This window comes from Emys orbicularis, chromosome 1, assembly GCF_028017835.1.
Source record: "Emys orbicularis isolate rEmyOrb1 chromosome 1, rEmyOrb1.hap1, whole genome shotgun sequence".
Classification (NCBI taxonomy): Eukaryota; Metazoa; Chordata; order Testudines; family Emydidae; genus Emys; species Emys orbicularis.
Window position 1 is genome coordinate 47423488 of NC_088683.1, and position 17630 is coordinate 47441117.

The window sequence follows — 17630 nt, forward strand, 5'->3', positions numbered from 1 at the left end:
GCCATTCGGTGGAGTGCAGATCTGCTGCTCTATCACGGCATTTACCTTACCACCATGCATCCTTCTCCGCCGGAGAACTGGCAAGGTTTGGAGGGCAGGGTGTTTGAGCAGCTGTGGAGGTGGACAGAACTACTCCGGTGCCTTTCCCTGTGGGGGAGGGCAGTGGTGTTCAATCAGCTAGTCCTATCCATGCTCTGGCACCGGCTCAACACCCTGATCCTGGTCCCAGGTTTCCTGGCCTACCTCCAGAAGGTGGTCCTGGAGTTCTTTTGGCCAGGACTGCACTGGATCTCTGCGGGGTCTTGAGTCTCCTCCTGGAGGAAGGAGTACAGGGCCTGATCTGCCTCCGCACTCAAATCTATGCCTTCCGCCTCCAGGCCCTGCAGAGACTTCTTTATAGTGCAGGTAGTCCGGTGTGGAGCACGTTGGTGCACGCCTTCCTGCGCTGCTTCCAAGGGCTCTGATATGACCGGCAGCTCTTTTATCTCCATCTGAGAGGTCTTCCGCGAGACCTCTATGAGCTTCTGGACCTCCTCCAGACCTGGAAGCTGGTATCAGCAACCAGGTCCGTGACGGCCGCTGAGGGGGTAGATTTCCACGTGGAGCCCCTGCTACACAATCCCCAACTTGGTGTGCAGGTGGCGGAGTCCCCCTCGGTGTGCCAGCAGCTGGTCCTGTCAGGAGTCACCAGAATCAGAGACCTCCTGGACTATGACTGGGGAGCCTGGGTGGATCCCCTGTCACTCGCTCAGTGCATGGGGCTCTCCACCCTTTGAACTCCGCAGTACATACTTCAGGCAGTGAGGGCAGCTTTATCGCCCGCTTTTCAGGCTTACCTCAAGTGGGTCCTGGAGGAGGATGCTCCCCGCCCACCCCACACCCCAAGCCCTCCAGATCTGTTCATAGGGCCCTTTCCCTGCGAGTCCCCCCGGCCGTTCCACTCACACACCTCGAACCGGCTGCGGGACCTACAGCCGGTTCACTTTCGAACCGCACCAAGGGCACATATTTACACACTCATGCTCCATCCTCTCCATATCCTTACCCACGTGTCCCACCCCGATACTAAGTAGTGGGACCTATTGCCATCTAATGAGGGTGAGAAACCCCGGTGGGCCAGCCTATATTCCACCTTGGTCCCACGGCTCACCCTGTCTCTGATGCCTGTCCCTTTCGCGGCATGAGGGAGACACTGGCGCATGTCTACCTTGAGTGCACCAGGTTGCAGTCCCTTTTCCCGTTCCTCCTAGACCTACTGTTGCATTTTTGGCTGCACTTCTCCCCCCACCTTTTCTTATATGCACACCCTATCCCCTGGCCCCACAAAGTCGCGGGACCTCCAAGTCAACCTCCTCCTACTGATGGCCAAAGTGGCCATCTATAACACCAGGGAGAGGATGTTGGCTGAAGGGGTTCTCTGTGACTGTGGGTCCTATTTCCGTTCCTCTCTCCGCTCATGTATCTGGGCAGAGTTCATCTGGGCGGTGTCCGCTGGCTCCCTTGACACCTTCGAGGAGCAGTGGGTGCTGTCCAAGGTTTTCTGCTTGGTGTCCCTTTCCAGTTCCCTACTTTTGACCCTTTGACCGTCACACCATGTCCTTGTTATTTTTTCTGTTCCTCTCCCTGTCCCGCAATAATTTGAGTCCCGGGCTCAGTGGATCCTCTCCATAGGCTGGGGGAGGGTCCTTTAGTCGTGTGCAGGCTTGCGCCTGCCCAGTTCTCTGGAACCCAGTAGGACCACTCTCTGGTAGCTGTCCAGAGGAGGTGCTAGACTGTGGGTGGAGGATGATGGATGGAAGATGATTGAGCTTCCCTAAGAAATGTTTGGTAAAATTGTCAGTTTGAATTATTGAGTCACATAGTGTAGACTAAACAGTGGGAAGCTAACAATGGAGGGGATACCCTATGTTTAAAGAAAAGACTCTCAAGATCAATAATACCGAAAGCAGAAGTTGCAGAATAGTCTTCGCTTTGTTGGCTTCCTGGAAAGTTTGGAGTCGTAAGTACAATTCCTGCAGGAATTTTTATGACTGGTTCCCTGTATATCAAAGTGAGCTTGACTTTGTCCTCATGCTCAATCCAAAGATTTCTGGTTCCTAAAGCCATGTGCAGAACAATGATTTAGTAAACTTGAACTTCGTTAGTAGACTATAAGCTCAAGTGAAGAGCTTTGAGCTACTGCAGTAGAAGAGAGAGTTCGATGTTTTGTTTTGAGGTAATATGACTTTTTCCATTCTCAATAATTACTAGGTTGAAGTTTTCAGAAAATAGGGGGATAGTTCTTCTCCAACTCCTATGGCATCACAGAATAAACCCATTTGTTTACTGTTGCACTCCTACTAGTATAATATGATCCTGGAATAGTGCGCATGGGGAGAGACAACAGGGTTACTGCATTAGTCAAATATCTTCTCCAATCATGATCTGGATCAGCTCTGAGGAATGAAATTATTCTTCTTTTTCTGCCTCATACTTCCAAAGGGAGAGAGAGTCTTCTCAGCAGCCAGCCAAGGAATCCGAGAAATATAGTGGAAATCAACTATGGAGACAATTCTGCTTGCAGCATGCGACACATGGTTACAGGTATGATGCTGGTAAACCAAGTGCCAGCTGTGGCCAAGGCCATAGGCATTAGATAAGAACTGAAACTCATAGCTGAAAACCAAACCAGCTCACCTGTATGTTAGTTCTGTTCAAAAGAGGTATTAGTCTTATAAGAATGTATTTAGTGTTTAAACTATATGAAATGCTTGTAAATTTGTGCATCCATTAATCTTACTTGTAATGTCTGTATTCTATGATACAAGGTAAAATATAAGCTTGTTTTATAATTGTAAAAATCCTGCTCTGAACTTGAGAACTCAGATGGGAAGATTTGCTCTCCCTGCCCATCTGGGAGGACTATCAAAAATTAAGTGGGCCATTGCAGGACAAAAGCTTTATTGATTGCCCCTTTCACCCATGGAGAAGTACAGAAGGCTTCATCCCATCGGTTTGAATGGTGGAAGAGGGAAATACAAATAGCTAACATGAAGATTTATCATCTTTGTTGTTTGGATTCTTACAAGGGCTGGCACTGAGAAACAGGAAGCAGAGATCCCCAGGGTCAACCTGGGTTAAGTCCTAAAAAGACATTCAATGCGGACATATTACTACATATCTGTCATCTTTTGAATCACAGACTGCATATATGATTGCTTGCTTTTACCTGTAAATAACTCTTATTTCTTTTTCCTAGTTAATAAACATTTAGTTAATTACAGGATTGGCTACAGACATTGTCTTTGGTATAAGATCTAAGGTACAAATTGATCTAGGGTGAGTGACTGGTCTCTTGGGACTGGAAGAACCTGAATATTTTGTGATTTTTGGTGTAAGTGATCATTTATCACTAAGTCCAGCTTGCGTGGGTGGCAAGACAGACTGGAGAGCCCAAGATTGCACAGCAAATCTGTGACAGAGCCAGGAACCAGATATCCTGACTTTCATTCACAGTTTTAACTTCTAGAAAATGCTCCTCGCAGGGGGCCTGATCATGAGCCCACTGAAGGGAACAGAAGTCCATTCATTGCATTCAATGGGCTTTGGATCAGACCCTAAAAGATAACTAGTTCACTGCTCCTGGTGGCTTCACACCCTCCCCACAACTGAATTAATAAAGACTTAGGCCAGCCAAAGGATTGTAAGCACTATACATTATGCAATAAATTCTCATGGAGGAGGCTGGATAATTTCATTGTCTAAGTTAAGGCTGCAAAACTATTGGAATGGAAGATATGCTTATTCAAGATCTGTTCTATAAATTGCTGGTTGCTAGTATAGATAAAAACCAAAATAAAATCTGAGTTCCACTCTGAAACCTGATGATCTAAATTCTTCCACACTTTTGTGTCTTTGTAAAAATAGGAGAAAGTGTCTTTGTTATTGAAACAAAAACAAAAAACCCTACATCCAAGGACAGGAAAATTATATACATTTGTTATGATAGGGTTTTTTTTTTAATAAGATGCATTCAAAGGTGTTTATGGGTATATGGACTATGGCAGGGGAATGCCCACTTTCGGTAGCTCTGAATTCTGTCAAATATTGGGTGTCATTGGGGGTTGATGGGAACTTTATGGCTTGAGCTCCTATGTGCTAAGATAATACAAATAAAATAATAACAATAATAAATGTCATAGCTTCTAGACTTGTCAAGTCTATTACAACGTTCTTTGAGGGAATTGCTTGTATAAATCATTCAGTCAGATCTCATGTAAAACCACCTTTTAAAAATTCAGATCTTTTGGTTCAGACCTTTGAGGGAAGATAGCAGGCTCAAAATGTTAAACACTAATCCTTCATCTGTGTTCCCTCTCTTTGTCAGGGCAACGGCCTTCCAGCTGCCACACTCAATCTTCCTGGGAGATGTGAAACAAAATAGATATAGTTTGCCAACCAATATCTGAGAAGATTTCTAAGTGGTGTTGGGTTGGTAAGTGTGAGCTTGAGTGAGAAGAGTCTGAGCACGGCAGTTCACAGCATGTCTTCTGCATGAAGAAGGAACTGAGAAGAGTAAGAGGTGACTGCCACACAAATGAGTGGTTCACAAAAATGGGATCATACACTTCTATCTACTATAGAGTGTGGAGGGTAGAAAAATATGTCTGCAATGCTACTCAATTCACAGAAAGGAGAGAACACAGTGGCTCCTCTGTATTTTTCCCTTGTCCCTCCGACACTGAGAGGGCATTAGTGCTGGCACTGTATGGAATAGAGAATCCCTGGTGCTAGGTTTTAGGCTGAAGGAACGGGGGGCAGCTTTGTTTCATAACATGCTCCCTTCATTTCCTGGTGGATTTCCAAGCAAATGCGTGTCCAATAAACACTGCTGGTTGTTCTAGTAATTAATCCTGCTGCTTCTTTTTAAAATTGTCACAGCACCAATGATCATATAATATGCTGCCAAAAAGGAATTGTTCTGAGATGTTTATATTTGGCTGCTTTTGACAGAGTGCATTGATGCAACTTAACAGAAGTATAATATAAGTTTAGTCCCCGAGAGGTGCCAGGTGGAGAATGTATGGTTTCTGTACGTCACAAGAGGAAGAGAAGACAACATTTTTTCATTAGTGCCTGTCACCAGAACGTTTTGTCAGATACTCCTTTTTTCAGCCAACACAAACCTCGTCCGACTCTCCTTTTGAGCAGCAGTGCCTGGAAAAAGAGAGACGACTAAACTCTTCCACAGGAAACCATCCTCCTTACTGTGAAGCTTTCCATTTCTTCCCTTAGTCCCCAGGACACTGACGTTTTGTAAATGCGGTCGAAGTGCTCTGTGAATTTTTGCAATCTTTGGGGAAAGTACAAAATATCAGAACTAGGAAGGCTCTTTTAGCTGCTTTGGTAAAATTCCACCATAGTCTTCGGTCTTAAACTTGCCAACAAATGGACCATCAGCTCACATTCTTATGGGTGTCCAACTTCTTTCTCCATGATGATAAAGGTTCCATACATCTCTTTTGAGCTCTTTGCTTTTCTTCTGTCTTTTGAATTTACGTTTATAGATTAGTCCCCCGAATTTCATAAATGTTTAGATGTAGCACCAGCTCAAAACATAGTAATATTAATGTTATTCCATGGTAGGAACTCTGCAACATGGAAGCTTCTTATGCCTCACTGGAAATTAGCTCTATCAGATTTCCCAAGAGATACATTTGGTCCATTTTAATGATCTTTTTCAATAGCACAAAATGCAACATTAATAGTGTTGTGTCCATTCTGCTGGCCACCAAGATAGTTACTTCTCTTCCTATTGCTACGGAAACAGTACAAATTCTCTAGTTAGTGTTTAGTCGGTACCTTCATGATCTTCTAATGTAAAGATAAGAACAATACCTTAATGCAGTGATACTCAAGTTGAGGCTTGCGAGCTACAAGTGGCTCTTTAATGTGTCTCCTGCGGCTGTTTGCAGCACATGATATTAAAACACTGTGATTTAATTATTAACCAATCAGGATACTTTTATTATGTTATTAGTATCAATTGTAAACAGTAAATGAAACAATAAATTCACACTACTGTGGCTCTTTGGGGTAACATTGATCGCTAATTTGGTTCCTGAACCATTGAGGGGTGAGTATCACTGCCTTAATATGTCGTGTGGATTCAAGAACAATGGATTAAATGACCTGAATTCTCAGTTCCACTAAGGGCCCTTTACACCATTCTGGTAGTGTAAAGGGGCCTTACAGTGGGTGTAAGTGTAATTTACACTTATATCTAACAGAGCTCAGGCCAGTATTTCTTGCTTTGCTTTATTGTTTCCCAATAACTGCACATAATTTACTTTAGATTGGTGAAGAGAATTTCAATGACACCAACACTTAGTGAAGAAGGAAGTGTTGTTTACTTTGTACAGTTAGTGGATCTGGAATTAAATAAGATCCAGAGATTTCTTCAGCCCTACTACCTTTCTTTTCAATAATATATTCAAATTGATATATCCTGCATTTAAAAAATGGTGGTTCTATAAATAATTGCTCACTGAGCACAAGCTTAACATGCTTTATTACTACATTCAAAAATCTGGGCTGAATTCTTACATCAGTTATATCTCTGTAACCTCAGTGAAGTTAACATTTCAATTAAGTGTTAAACGATGGTAGCCGGCATTATGCCCTAATGGAAATGCTCTGCCCTGAGCTGCCAGGTGCTATTAAGCAGTTGTTGCACTTTACAGAGCTAGTTGTACTTCAGTAATATGTAAAGTTATTCATAACTTGACAGATAGATATGTTATGTACACAGTCAGTAAGTAAAATAAAAGATCAGCAAACCTTCAGGATAAAAGTTGCTATATAAAAGTGTAAAAGCCTTATCAGATCATGATCAGATGAAAGACCATATACTTAATTTATGGTACCAGTTAATTCTTTGGACGTTATTAAGGAATCATGAAAAGCTCTTCTGTGGAGAAAGTGATCATTGAGATTGGCAATTAAGGACTCCTCAAGATATCTAGGGACCAGTGTTGATAGACTCTGAAGGAGCTACTCTTATGGCTTGTCTACACTTACCAGAAGATTGATGCTGCGGCAATCATTGCATCGGTGGTCGATTTAGTGGGTCTAGTGAAGACCTGCTAAATCAACCACCAATCGCTCTCCCATCGACTCCTGTACTCCACCTGATCGAGAAGATTAAGGGGAGTTGATGGGAGAGCGTCTCCCGTCAACGTCGCGTAGTGCGGACCCCGCGGTAAGTAGATCTAAGCTACGTTGATTTGAGTTACGCTATTCACGTAACCCAAATTGCGTAACTTAGATCGACTTTTTCCTTTGGTGTAGACAAGGTCTCAGATTCCTTGGCTGAGAGGACATAGTACATTCATGGATAGCTATACAAAAGGTGAAGCAAAAGAGGGGATGGAAAATGGGGAGAGCATTTAGGAAGAAACATTGGGTCCACAGAAAAGAGAAGCATATAGTATTATTATAAATGATTGTTAACATTCAACCCATGATACCCTGAAAATACGGAACAGGAAAACCTGTGCCTCACAGAAAATGTCCTTTAAGTAATAAAGTCTACAGATCAGGTAAAATGGGTACTTCAGCCTGCTTCCAGCTTGGGGGAAGAACCATACCTGTCAGTCACTGGCAGCAGGGGAATGCCCTGTCTTCTGAAATTCCCTTCAGTTGAGGTAAATTTCACAGCCAGTATAATTCAAATCTACTTTCCTAAATTACATATTGCGGTAAATATACTCTGAAGAAAAAGCACAACAATTTCTTCTACAGCAGGACATGGTAAATTCTGCCTACCAAACCCAAGTCTTCAGATGTCAATTTCCATCTGTATTCTGGATGATACATTGGTCTCCAGGGTGGGTCATATCTGTGGACCTTATTACTTGAAGAAAGGAAATTTTCATATGAGCACGGATACATTTTACTGTTCTTATTCATGCTAAGGTCCACAGATCTCGCTACAATTGGATTTTAATAGCAGTGTGCATTCAGGGTGGGAAGCAGGATCATTCTTTTAAAGTAGATATCAAAAGTGAAATTGATTACATATAAATATCTCTTCTACCTTTCCTCTCTAAAATGTGGAGAAGACTGCTGTCAAAAGTAAAGAAATAGCATTGGCTACGATTGGATGACCAATACGCAGAATTTGGTGAATTTATGTATCGATGGCCATGTAGCCGTCTAATATATCTAAATGCAGGAGAGGACGACTACTCTACCCTGAGCCTAGCAGTTCTTCTAAGGACTGGACTTTGATGCTTAACCAAAGGAGGAACATTTCCTGAATTTACTTAGGGAATGAATGCTACAATAGGTATGAGAGGACTACCTTTCTAAATTAAAAGTACAATACTGTATCTTATTGGAGAAAGTTCCCATTTAAAATAGACTCATCTGATTGGAGAACATAGCCATTGAGAGACCTACTCTAATGGATAGGAAGTATAATGACACCTCCTGCAGGGGTTCAGTCTGGGTAGTGTTATAAGGAGAAGAATGAGGTTCCAAGGTTATGCTTTTACACTCCAAATAAAAAAATAGTAAGAGGACCAAAAAAATGCCACCATGGCTAAACAGCAGACTAAAAGAGGTGATTAGAGGCAAAAAGGCATCTTATAAAAATTGGAAGTCAAATCCTACTGAGGAAAATAGAAAGGAGCATAAACTTAGGCAAGTCAAGTGTAAAAGAATAATAAGGCAGTCCAAAAAGGAATTTGAAGAGCAACCAGCAAAAGACACAAAAACTAACAGCAAAAAATGTTTTAAGTACATCAGAAACAGGAAGCCTGCCACACAATCAGTTGGGTCACTGGACGATCAAGGTGTTAAAGGAGCAGTCATGGAAGACAAGGCTGTTGCGGAGTATCTAAATGAATTCTTTGCATCTGTCTTCACTGCAGAGCATGTGAGGGAGATTCCCAAACCAGAGCCATTCTTTTTAAATGAAAAAATCCGAGGAACTGTCCCAGATTGAGGTGTCAGTAGAGGAGGTTTTGGAACAAATTGATAAACAGTAATAAGTCACCAGAATAAGATGGTAGTCACCCAAGAGTTCTGAAGGAACTCAAATATGAAATTGCAGAACTACTAATGTGGTATATAACCTATCGCTATCCAGATGACTGGAGGATAGCTAATGTAATGTTGATTTTTAAAAAAGGCTAGAGAGGCAATCCTGGCAATTACAGGCTGGCAAACCTAACTTCAGAACCAGGCAAATAGGTTGAAACTATAGTAAAGAACAGAATTATCAGACACATAGATGAAGACAATGTGTTTGGGAAGAGTCAACATGGATTTTTTAAAGGAAAATCATAACTCACCAATGTATTAGAATTCTTTGAGGGGGTCAACAAGCATGTGGACAAAGGTGATCCAGTTGATATAGTGTACTGTGACTTCCACAAAGCCTTTGACAATCTCCCTCAGCAAAGATTCTTAAGCAAATTCCTCTCATGGATCAGTTAAAAGATAGGAAACAAAGAGTAGGAATAAATGGTCAGTTTTCACAATGTAAAGTCATAAATAGTGGGGTTCCCCCAAGACTCTGTACTGGGACCTGTGCTGTTCAAAATATTCATAAATAATTTGGAAAAGTTTGCAGATGATACTAAATTACTCAAGATAGTTAAATCCAAAACTGACTGTGAAGAATTACAAAGGGATCTCACAAAACCGGGTGACTGGAGAACAAAAAGGCAGATGAAATTCAATGCTGGTAAATGCAAAGTAATGCACATTGGAAAACATAATCCCAACTATACATACAAAACGTTGGGGTCTAAATTAGCTGTTATCACTCAAGAAAGAGATCTTGGAGTCATTGTGGATAAATCTCTGAAAACAGCTGCTCTGAAAAAAGCAGCAGCAGTCAAAACATTTAAGAGAATATTAGGAACCATTAGGAAAGGGATAGATAATAAGACAGAAAATATCATAGTGCCAGTATATAAATCCATGGCATGCCCACACCTTGAATACTGCATGCAGTTGTGGTCACCCCACCTCAAAAAAGATATATTAGAAATGGAAAAGGTACAGAAAAGGGCAACAAAATGATTAGGAATATGGAACAGCTTTTATACGAGGAGAGATTAAAAAGACTGGGATTGTTCAGTGTAGAAAAGAGATGACTAAGGGGGGATATGATAGAGAGCTATAAATCATGAATGCTGTGGAGAAAGCAAATGGGTAAGCGTTATTTACCCGTTCACATAACACAAGAACCAGGGGTCACCCAATGAAATTATTAGGCAACTGGTTTAAAACAAGTACTTCTTCACACAACACCTAGTCAACCTGTGGAACTCATTGCCAGGAGATGTTGTGAAAGCCAAAAGTATAACTGGGTTCAACAAAGAGTTAGATAAGTTCCTGGAAGATAGGTCCATCAATGGCTATTAGCCAAGATGGTCAGAAACATAACCCTAAACCTCTGACTGCCAGAAGCTGGGAATGGATAATGGGGGATGAATCAACTGATAATTGCCCTATTCTGTTCATTCTCTCTGAAGCATCTGGCACTGGCCACATTGGAAGACATGACACTGGACTCGATGGATCAGTGTTCTTATGCTCTATGACCTTGCAGCGTTGGAGTAAGGTTGATGCTCTAAAAAAAAGTGTTTAGGGTTGATAATTGTACAAAACTTCTTTTTCTTGAACATGCTGACAACATATTACAGAGGCTTTACATTTTAACTTGGACATTTATACACCCACAGTAAAATCCTCCTGGAAGAACTCAAGGCTATGTTTCACTTATTTAACAGGGTAGTTAAACTATTGTCTTTGTATCAGCTAGTAGAATATGTTCTATTTGTTGACTTCTCTTCTGAGGTCCAGGAGAGCAATAATCACTTTATCCAAGTATTCATTTTAAACCTGTCTGATCCCAGATGCAGGACAGGTCTTGCAATTGCAGACCTCTTCTGTGAGACAGAGACATCCAAAGATGCAACACTAGGTTGATCAGGCCAGAGAGCCATAGTCGCTACAGCAAGAAAGGCATAAACATTGTCACTGTCACTCTCCCATTCCTATCTTTTCTATTGTCCTAGGGAACAGTGTAATAGCTGGTAAGACACATATCAGTGACCTTGCTCAGCTTTGCAAGATACCATTCACCAACTCGCATCCTGTGTCCTCACACAGAGAGGTCATAGGGTACTTTACTGTTTCAAGATGCAAAGGTGTTGATCAGCAGCCTACCAAAATGTCTTATGGTGAGTGAGATATTTCTGCTAACATTCTTCTGAGACGAGACCTGGGATACCTGATAGTACCCATCCTTAGCTCAGGTGTACGACTGACATCCCTGACAATCCCATGCGTGTGTGTTTGTCCTGAATCCAAGACATTCCAGGAACCACATTATACAGTGCTTTTCTGTCATCCTTCTCTCTGTACAGAAACCGGATCAGAAAAATTGTGTGGCAAAAGATAAGCAACTTCCTTCTTCCCTAAAGCCAATATTATTGGCTGATCCTGGCGAGAGACCCTGGAAGCACAGGATGAACAGTAATGATTGAAGTTGGGAAAAGAAAAATGCTGCCATCCCTCTGCAAAATATAGGAATTGTCTAAGGAGGGTTAAAATGGGAATGCTTTGAAGACAAGTCTCTTTTAGGAACTTAGTGAAATTAGGAACTTACTAAATTGAGTTTATCAGCCTTTAAATTCCAGGGCTTGACACCTTTTGTCTCCCTGTCAGTTTCTTAGAGACAGCCTGGTGCAGAATTGTTACTTTTCTGCTATCCTTTTCTACTTCCCTTCCCTCTCTGTTCTCCCTCCTTTATAGCTGGCTTCATTTTCTTTATTGGTCACAGCTGTGGTTGCTTGTCTCCAAGACTGGCAGTTCTGGGAGCGGTGCGGGGGTGTGGTCAGCATGATTACTGGTAAGCAGGGAAGGATCTCCTCTCCCTTCAGCCTCAACTCTATATGGGGTTTGTAATGCTCATTACAATCACTAAGATAGCTGGGAACTGATTTGTCTCAGCATCTAATCCCAAATACCAATACCCTACGTACCTGTGTGAAACAGATGTGAATCCTACTCCCCACCCCAGTGTTAGCATTGCTTGTGAAAGCCTGGAGGGGCATTTAGGGTGTCCGATGACAATCCCTATTTGTTAATTTATTTAGTGGGGGTAGTCTGATGTCACCTGAGGGTTTCTGTAGTCTTTTCTATAGAGTATGGTAGGAGCCAGAACTATAAGGTGACTATTCTGATGACACTGAATTGCCTCGTCTTTCCATAAAGTTTTCCATTGTATCACCAAGACAGCTGGGAATGGATTTGTTTCAGCATCTGATCCCAAAGACCAAAGCCCCATGTACCTGTGTGAAACAGATCACAGAGTTTCCATGATCAAGGGAGGGAGCGGAGAGAATGCCTGCCTGGGTTTGGATGCCTGTAAAGGGCCTATATAGTGAGAGGCTACTTATTCAAGTAAAACTGGACACAGAGATTTCTCTGAAAATATTCAAGAGACTAGTGATACTTCTGTCCTCCAAGAGGCTAGGCTTATTTGGCTCCCCTCCCACACATGGGCTCTTTCTGGATCTCCCAAGGAAGGTACTAGCCTGGAGCTTAAGGATGGGCTCCCCAGAAGCTCCACTCCTCTCTGTTGAATGGAATTCACATGAGCCAGATAGGCCTGTGTTTCCCCTGGAGGTCTCAGTCATGTTGTGTCCGGAGCCCTCCATCTGCGACCCATTGGGAAAAAGAGGGGGAGGAGGTGGCTGAGCCCTGCAGTCAGAGGTGTAGCTAGTGGCAGTGCTTAAATTGTGCCAGGGCTTAGCCCTGGCACCTCTAGGCTTGGCAGTTCATATTCCCGGCACCTTTGGGCTTGCTGCATCAGTTATGAAAGTAAAAAAAAATTGCTTGAGCCCCATCACCTCATTGCGTGAGCCCCAGCACCTCTTTTATTACAAATTAAGCACTGGCAGGTGGTGCGGGCTATGGGGACTCAGACACGATCTTCCATCTGGTGCTCTGCCCTTCTGGCTTCACTCCCTCCTGGGGGATGTCTGCTTGCCCCGGAGCCAGTTCTTGTCCAATCCTGCCAGACACCTTTCCTGCTGGGGGAGTGGGCTAAGGTATCCCCACTGGGCCTGGGCTGCATCTTATTCAGCACAGCCAGCCTCTCCAGTCCTGCCTGGCTCCTATTCTACCCAGGGAAGGGTGTGGGGAGGTGATCTGGCCCAGACAGGACTATGAGGGAAACCGCATTCTTCCCACAGAGCTGGCTGAATTCTTTAACGAGACACTCGATAATGTGGAGGAGCATGAGACACAGACCCTTCCTTTTGCCTCTGCCTTTTCTTGGCTTAGCTCTGTCCTTGAAGCTGGCAGGAGCACCAGCTGCAGTAAATGCCCCAGAAAGGGAAGGAGAGCTGACAGGACAATGTCCCCAAAAGCAAATGCAGCCTTGGGACATGACTGGGAATCAGACAGAACCAAATGGTTAGTCTAAAAATTTAAAATAAATTTAGAATTTTCCTGAGAAATCTGCAGGGAGGTCTGGCTGAGCCACTGGCCAGTGTGGAGGCAGAGAAACCTGGAGGGAACATCAGGAAGCAAGGTACTTCCGTACTCCCAGTGGCTGACAGGGCTGGTTCTGCCTCCAAGCTGCAAGCAGGCTAAAGTACCTATTGTAGTGGATCTGTGGACATTAACAAGAAGAAGAAAGGAGCAATTTTTGCATAAAAAAAAAAGTGAAATGTACTTTTAAATTAGTAAATTTGCCTTAGGGCCCCTGCTATCATGAATGTATAGCAGCCCTCCTATTAATAAATTATGTTCCCTTGGATGACACACAGCATATAAAAAAGCCATCTGTTATCTACTTCGCACCAAATCAAGAGTGTGGGATGGAAGTGAGAGCGCACCTTTTGTGCCCTGCGCTTGTCTGCTCGTTGATTCTGGTGGTAGATACGACTGAAGTTGGAGACAATTACAGGAACTGGCAGAGCAATGACTAAGACCCCACTCAGGGAACAAATTGAACCAAAAATCTTCCCAGCTATTGTCTTCGGCACCATGTCACCATACCTGGGTTAAAGAAAACAAAATCTATGTAAAAACATTAACTACTCTTAAGTATCAGATTTAAAGTCAAACTAGCTAGAAACTGTTTTTACTATAATTTGCAAAGAACAATTCATACACATATACATTTGTCTGTATGTCTATGTGCTGTATGTACGTAAATCATTTCCATTTTAATTTAGTGCTTAAGTTGACACATTAAGAATTACCTAGCGGAACTTCAACTGACAGCTTATAAAGAGGATTCTGTTCTCTACACCCAGTAGTTTGTTGTATTGTAGCACAAAATGTGTAACTGAGTGCTACTGAGTTCAAGAATAAGCTAAATACCCTTAAGTTACATTTGCTGTTTAATTTGGTTGGGTTATTAATTACTATTAAATATTTACATAGGACTGTAAATTTGCATAGCATGTTACACAACATAGGTAAGACACACTCCCAATCCCAAAGATCTTACAGTCTACATAGGACAAGACCAAACACAAAGCAAGCTGTAGGATAACATTGCAGGAGAGGCAATGTTTGGGAGTTGCTCTGATGAGAATAAAACATGTTTTACACAGGGATTTGAGGGATAAGAGAGAAGTGGGTGAAAACAGGGAGACTCTTCTAGGCACTTGGCAGGTCCGAACCCAAGAATGAGAGAAGGAGATGAAGGGACGAGTAACACAGAGATGGGGGCAGGGCATAGGGAGCAGGACGGAGATGGGGGCAGGGCATAGGGAGCAGGATGGGATATCAGTAGAAATGAGAGCAGAGGTATGTGTCAGGGCAAGATTCAGTAGCCTTTAAGGTGAGGAGAAGCGGCTTGATTTTATAGGGTAAGAAATGAAGTGCTAATGGAGGGAATCAAGTAATCAGGTGATATTATAGCCCGGAACAACCTATGTAATGATGGTAATGACCATACTTATTTTATCTAAAAAGAACTGTCTAGTGGCTTTACAAGACCTGGCCAGAACAACATATAAAACGGTATGTTACACTGATAGATACTAAAACACCTACTGTAGTTTTAGTTTTGTTAATCACATTTGTTAAAAACTAGTGACACCAATACTGAACCTGCAAAAATGGGTAGAAAGAGTAGCATAGGATGGGTTCTATCTTTTAAAGACTAAATGTGGATGGTGTGAGGAGCAGGATACTTTAGGACTGGAAAGAGGCCAGAAAGAGACCCATACTTTCCATTAAGTTAGCAGCGGTATCTCACAATACAGGTGTCCCCAGCACCTACCTTACATTTTTTTGGGGGGGGTATAGTCTTTATATTTCCCCCCAATACAACACAACACATCAGGTAGACTATATATTTACATATTTAGAAAGACTTATTTATACTTATGCATGATCTAAAATTTCAAGATGGTGCTTAAAGTTAGGTTTCTAAATCCACATTAGGCACCTAAATAAACAGCCTGATTTTCAAAAGTGCAAAGCAACTAAAAGCTCCCATTGTCACTAACGGAACATTGTGGACAGTTAGAAGGCAGTTCTGGCTCCGTTTTTGTTTGCATTTGTTGCGGAATAAAACACTCTGTTGGTAATATAATTGTATGTTTGTGCAAGTCTACTGCAGTTTGATGTTAATGGTAGCAAGGACTCTAGGCCAGTCAGCTTCCAATACTTCAGTAGCCATGTATATATTCCAAGGCTGTGACATGGGATGATATTTTTCCATAGTATTCCAAAGAGTTATATAAAACTTGGAAATAAAATGTTTAGGATTGTTTGTATAGTGAATATGTTTCTCTGTGTCTGTTGTGTTAAATGACAGTAAAGAGCTGGATTTAGCTTCAGCTATGAAGTATCCCAGTTCTGACTACCTTTCCTATTTCTACTTGAATAAGGAAAAACAATAAAACATTTTCCAACTATAATCTTATTTGGCCCTTAGTTAGTGTTAATAATATCCTCCACCTTATTGATAGCTGTAATTTGTGCATGGCAGTAATTTGTCTAATTTAAGTTTTCTCCTGCTGATAAACACTGTGCTGAAGATGTTAAAGTGCACTTATGTTCAGAAGAGTGACTATGTAGAAATGACAGCTTCTTAATCAACCCTGTGGGTAGTCAGAATCATAGCTGCTCAGTTTTGTGACAAAACTAAAGGTTTTCCTACATTTATTCTGTTTAGGTCTACTATCCTATGGGACCTGGTTTCTATTCTGGTATATGCCACAACAAAATAGTTAACTAAGTTCCAGCTGGAGGGCCAAATTTTACATTCAGTTATACCTGTAATAACCACACCACAATGTCTTTGTTCCTAGTGCTGGTCTCAAGCCCAGATAAAGTGGGAGGGTTGGGCAATGGCTTGGCAAGACATCCCTGTAAAACATCTCTAGCTTTGACATGCAGAAGAAAAACACACAATGTTAGCAATTTCATCTGCTTTATCTGCTTCGGCAGTTTCGTCTACTACTCACAACGGAACCAAGCTTCAGGATTCATCTAAATCTTCTACTGCATGCAGAGGACTCACACTATATGATGATGATTCTTCCATAAACAGAAATGGGAGGGAAGCACCTGACATAAAGATGGTATGTCCCCTTCTGAAGCAACATCAGTATCTGAGGATGGACCATGAAATGGCTGATCATTAACAGCGGTCGGAAAGAGGACTCTCCTGGCTGAAGAACTGGAAAGTTGACTGTTGTATGTGGCATGCAGGAGACATGGTGGAATTTAAACACTGACTGCACAACTCTGACTTGTAGCAGTCAGACCTTTCAATTGTTGCATGCCTAATGACACATCTGAAGGGCACACTGGTGTTGCTTTGATTTTGTCCCTGTGGCGCAATCTGCACAACTGACTTGGCAGGCTTATTGGCCATGCCTGATAGCCATCATTTTGAGTTTGAAGGTAGGTAGTTATTAGTGGATATGCTCAACATGACACAAGGCCTGATGCTAAAAAAGATGCTTTTTATACCATGTTAGAGGACGTTGTATCTAGTATATACCCTGACTTCATATCGTCATCTTAGAAGATATGAGCACAAGAATTGGCCATGATAGAACTGGATTTGAACTAGTACTGGGACCACACAGTTTACCGGAGGAGAGATTAGATAATTGTTTTCATCTATTAGAATTTGCTTCCCCACATGAACTATTTTTAATGGCTACCTGGTTTCAGCACAAGAACTGCTATAAGTTTACTTTTCAATATCCATTGGGTGACAATACAACCTTGGATCACGTTCTAGTTTGGAAACAGTAGGTACGTGTATTTAGGAGTGCTGATCTTGCTCTGGAATCTGATAATCAACTCCTAACAGCAATGATGATGTTCCATTTAATAAAGTTCCAAAGACTGGTACCTACTGCATTGAAACGTTTAAATGTTGATAAGCTTCATGATGAAGCAATTGCTAATAGTTACATGGGTAGCAATTTCCAACAAATATTCTATATTGGATTACCAGCTGTCTAACGCCCAGGAAGAATGGGCTTTATTTTGGGATTCTATCACACAGAGATTGCTGGAGAACAACTGGGACTAAAGAGAATGAAAAAGCAATATTGGATTACAAATGATACCATCAAAGT

The 17630-nt window shown here is 42.0% G+C and overlaps 1 protein-coding gene across 3 annotated transcripts in view; it reads right to left on the bottom strand.

Annotated features, from left to right (window-relative positions):
• KCND2 (potassium voltage-gated channel subfamily D member 2) overlaps nt 1-17630 on the bottom strand; it is a 418036-nt gene that overhangs the window by 24690 nt on the left and 375716 nt on the right. For all 3 annotated transcript variants that reach the window (XM_065417548.1, XM_065417539.1, XM_065417557.1), the window contains exon 2: nt 13908-14070. In XM_065417548.1, the coding sequence (XP_065273620.1) occupies nt 13908-14070 (163 nt within the window). The remainder of the gene's footprint in view (nt 1-13907; nt 14071-17630) is intronic.